Here is a 4443-nt window from a genome sequence, read left to right on the forward strand (position 1 = left end):
AGGTTTATATTCGCGCGGTCAGCTGACGCTCTGCATTGCAGACTGCGGAGTCAGGCGGCGCCATGTACGCGGTCCTGTTCCTGGCCAGTCTCCTGGGCACTGGTAAGCCTGGAGCCTCAGCCTGGGGACAGGGTCCCCCGCAATGTCTCCTCTCCCGGGAGCGGACCGCTCGGGACTCGCTGCTCTGTTCCCCGGGTCCGGGGTGACGAGGGGCGCGCACTGCGCAGGCGCTTGCGTGGGCCGGTACCTGCTGGGGCAGCTCCCGAGGCGGCGAAGGAGCCTGGGTGGGGGCGAGTGGGGCGGGGGAAGTAGCGCCTCCCTCGGGGCTCCTGTGGGTGCCTGCGCATTTGGGGCGGCTGCAGGCCTCTCCTTAGGCTGCGCTTTCTCCTGTGGGGTGGGTCTTACGGGTGACCCCTCCCGCAGCAGTGTTGTGCCTGGGCTGGTGCGCGTGATCGCCATGGACTCAAGCCCTATTCTGCAGGACGCAACAGTGCCCTTGGCCTTGTCTCAGGTTTTGTGTGGGTATTGCAATTACAGGAAGCACATTGTCATTCATGTTGATGTTTATCTTTGAGGCTGCATTTACTCTGAAGGCTGTAGGGGTTTTTTGCCATCTCGACTATTTTCCCCTGGAGTTCTTATTTCACCACCTTTAAAATGTCTTCCACGGCATTGACCAGTTTTAGCAGGGACCTTCATTCTGGGGAAGATGTTAGCATGTGAGAAGTTGTGCACAGAGACTGTTGCACCTGACTATTGTCCCACAATAGCATTCAAGATTGTTAAATCCGCTGCAGGTTATGCAGGCAGCCCCTGGGATTCAGCTGCACGTTTTCTGGTATTAGGAGGGACCCAGCTGCCCACCCTTTATCACTGTGACACCTCTTTTTGTTGCCAAACTCTTGCCTTCACATCTTAACCTAATTTAAATCATCATGATAAAGAGAAATGCTTGAGGTGAGAACTATGAAATTTATAAGTATATTGGGCGGGGTGGCCCACGCCTGAAATCCCAGCTACTCCAGCGGTGGAGGCAGGGGGATAGCAAGTTCGATGCCAGCCTGGGCAATTTGTTTTTAATTTATTTTATTTTTTGGTACCGGCGATTGAACTCAGGGGTGCTTAACCACTGAGCCCACATTCTCAGTCCTTTTTAATATTTTATTTAGAGACAAGGTCTTGCTAAGTTGCTTAGGGCCTTCCTAAATTGCTGAGGCTGGCTTTGAATTTGCGATCCTCCTGCCTCAGCCTCCAGAGCCATTGGGATTACAAGTGTGCATCATCATACCTGGGGCCCAGCTTGGACAATTTAGCAAGACCTTGTCTCCAAAGAAAAAAAGGGCTAGAGGTGAAACTCAGTGGCAGAGTTCTTGTCTAGCCTGTGGGAAACCTTCATTTGATCCCCAGCACTGAGTTTAAAAAAAAAGAGAGGAGAAGAAGAAATTCTGTATTTTGATTGTCTGGGAGCCAGATTTTAATCTCTGTACAAAGGATCTCAGGTCTTATCCTGAAGGACCAGAAAATAAATTTGGTCAGCTTCCCCAACCTCAGTTTCTGTTTCTTGGTAACTGTATAATTTAGGAGCCAGTTTCTATTTTAACAATCATTCAGCCACTCAGATTTTAATAAACAGTAATATAGTGGATGGCAGTTGCTGGAAAACTGAAGAAGTAAATTTCATTATGGGTCGCTATGTGTAAGATGTTTTCCTCAGCAGCTCTGAAGGATCTGTCTTGGCCTTACACCAGGCTCTTAAATTTGTTTTATTTGTAGACTATCAAAGCTGATCTGGCTTATAAAGCTGTTGGGTTTTATAGTCACTGAAGAAGATTTATTTCTCAATGAAGCTTATACAGCTGCTATTCTATGATCTGTATAGTTAGTAAACTAATGTTAGTCTCCATTTTTTCTTTTATTTTTACAGTATTAACAGCATTGTTCCTGTTTGCATCGAGTCACTTCATAAGACCCTTAAGAATTCTGATTCCCTGAGATCAGCCCAAAGGGACTAGTTTCTTTGGAACAGTAAAATCCATTTCTAACATATGTGGGAATGTTGAACCAGTGTATGTGGTTAACCAAGGGACCCTTTTCCCCGAGCACTTGGGTAAATAGAGAGTGTATTACTAATGGCCTTGCCTTGACTTGCTGACTGGCCCTTAGGATTTTGCCAAGGTCACACTTGATAACACAGTATAGAGATGCTGGCTTGCCTCCACAGCTCTGCCTTGTTGTGGCTTTCTGGCATTGTTAATCCTAAAATTTCTAAAAAACATCGAGACTGAGTTTGTGAGTGAAGGTGCCTGGTGACTGCGGCCATTGTCTGCCCACTGGGATTTTCACCACGGAGGCACCCCGGGCACTACTGTGGGACTGGGTGCTGTTCTGACTCTGGGAAGGCTTTGGGTTTTGTTTTAGTGGTGTCCTAGGTGGCTGGGGGTTTAGCTCACCGTGCTTGCTGGCATGCTGCAGGCCTTGGGTTTGATCTCCAGCACCACACACATACACAAAAAGTTCTGGGGTTAGAGACACTTGGCTTTTGGGTTACTTTTCTGCCCATCCAGTTGCCCCTGCCTTTTTTTTTCCAGATAAAAAGAAAGGGAAGCGTGGCATAGCGAGGTGATTGGAGAGCGTTTAGGCGGTTAGTCTGACATTGTTATGAGGCATGAAGACGTGGAGGTGCCCAGGCTGGCTCCAGAGTCCCAGGTTGTTTACTGGGCATGCCAGGTCCAGAACCCAGGGCTCTTCATAGTGCTTCCTGTCTCCACATCCCTCTTAATTTTTAAAAAATACAATGGGTATGACTTACGTACGTACACATGGAAGTTGGACAGCATGGTGAGTTGCCCCAGGGTGACCCCAGTAAGAAGCGCAGGGTCCAGAGGGACACAGCATCCAGCAGCCCCTTCTTCCTCCTCACTGCCTTGTCTCACCGGCCAGAGGAAACCTTCTGGGAACTTCTGACACTAGCCATAAAAGTTGCTGTTTGAACTTCTTACACAGAAAGTTGAGTTGCTGGGGTTCCAGGCTTGTGTTACCTGCCTGGTGGAATCCAGGTCTGGACATGCTGGTGGGTGGTTGCTTTAGCAGGGAAAGTGAGCCTGGTGGATGAGCTCAGTGTAGAGCACCGTGTGGGAGCGATCGCTGAGACTCAGCTTTCCTTGGTGCTGTCACTTGGTCAACGCTTCCTGCCTGAGTGGGCCATGCCTCACGGAGGCAGGGTGTTCTCTAGGGAGGCTACCACATACCGGGTGTAAGTGCTCATTCATTTGATTAATTTTTAATTAAGTAATTATTTTTACTTGAATTTTTTGGTGATGCAAGATATGAATCTATAGCATATCCTGACTGAACATCACTTAAACATTCCAGGTTTCCCCTGCCAGCAATTTTGGGCAAATCACCTGTTTAGCAATAGTAAATCAGTTGTATTCTGGGAAAACGTTGGTATAATTCATGGAGGAATGGTTTGTTTTAACCAGTGATTTGTCAAGTTCTTGCAGTACACTTGACAGATTGTTTTGAATACCTGCTATGAGAGTTGAAGTATATTGGATTGAGTGGTATGGAATTTTCTCGATTAACGGAAGGAAAACCTAGTCCTCCATTTTCTTGTATGAAAATGTAATGTCCAGGCAGCTGGTTGGGGCTTGAATAGATGGGGAAGAGAAAGGGCAAGTTGCTGGCTGGGGCAGCCCCTAATGAAACATGCTTGGGAAACTTTCAAGGCCAAGGGCACACCACTTGGACAAGTATGAGTGGCTTTTCCTTTTTTATGTATCAGCTGGTGATGGAACCCAGGGCCTTGTGCATGCTCAGCAAGTCTTCCTCCACTCAGCTACATCCTCAGCCCGGTGAGGCAGCTTCTTTTGAGGAATCCTGTTAGCATGAATCCTAGACTCTTGGCTCTCCCACTCCCTTTTGGTTGTGCCACTGGGAAAGAGGATGCAGATTTTCTTCAACAGAAGGGAGCATTAGTTACATTGACCACTCGCTTTTTTTCCTTGGTACTGGGTGGGGATTGAGCCCAGGGTGCTTTATCACTGAGCCACATCTCCAGCCCTTTTTATTTTTTATTTTGAGACAGGGTCTAAGTGGCTGAGGCTGAGACAATCCTGCCTCAGGCTCCTGAGTTGCTGGGTTTACAGATATGGGCCACTGAGCCTGGCTGACTGCTTGCTTTAAAAAAAAAAAAAATGTGTGTGCATGCGTGTGCACGTACATGTGTGCTGGGAATTAAATTGAACTTGCAGAGCATGTGCTCTGCATTGAGCTATGCCCCCAGACTCCCCAAATTGCAATAATTTTAAAAGCATGATGATAAATATAGTTCTTGGGATGGAGAATTTGGTTGTTGCAAAAGTACAAACTGCTTTTCTTTTTTTTTTTTAATTCTATGAAATGCCAAAAAAAAAAAAAAAAGTAATCATGCTTTTATTTATT

General features: G+C 47.0%; 1 protein-coding gene across 3 annotated transcripts in view; it reads left to right on the forward strand.

Annotated features, from left to right (window-relative positions):
* The window catches only part of LOC107154804 (prosaposin), a 34233-nt gene continuing 29790 nt past the window's right edge, over positions 1-4443 (forward strand). For all 3 annotated transcript variants that reach the window (XM_015500520.2, XM_015500521.2, XM_015500522.2), the window contains exon 1: positions 1-102. In XM_015500520.2, the coding sequence (XP_015356006.1) occupies positions 63-102 (40 nt within the window). In that variant the 5' untranslated portion in view covers positions 1-62. The remainder of the gene's footprint in view (positions 103-4443) is intronic.

This window comes from Marmota marmota, unplaced genomic scaffold (assembly GCF_001458135.2).
Source record: "Marmota marmota marmota unplaced genomic scaffold, marMar, whole genome shotgun sequence".
NCBI classification, from domain to species: domain Eukaryota; kingdom Metazoa; phylum Chordata; class Mammalia; order Rodentia; family Sciuridae; genus Marmota; species Marmota marmota.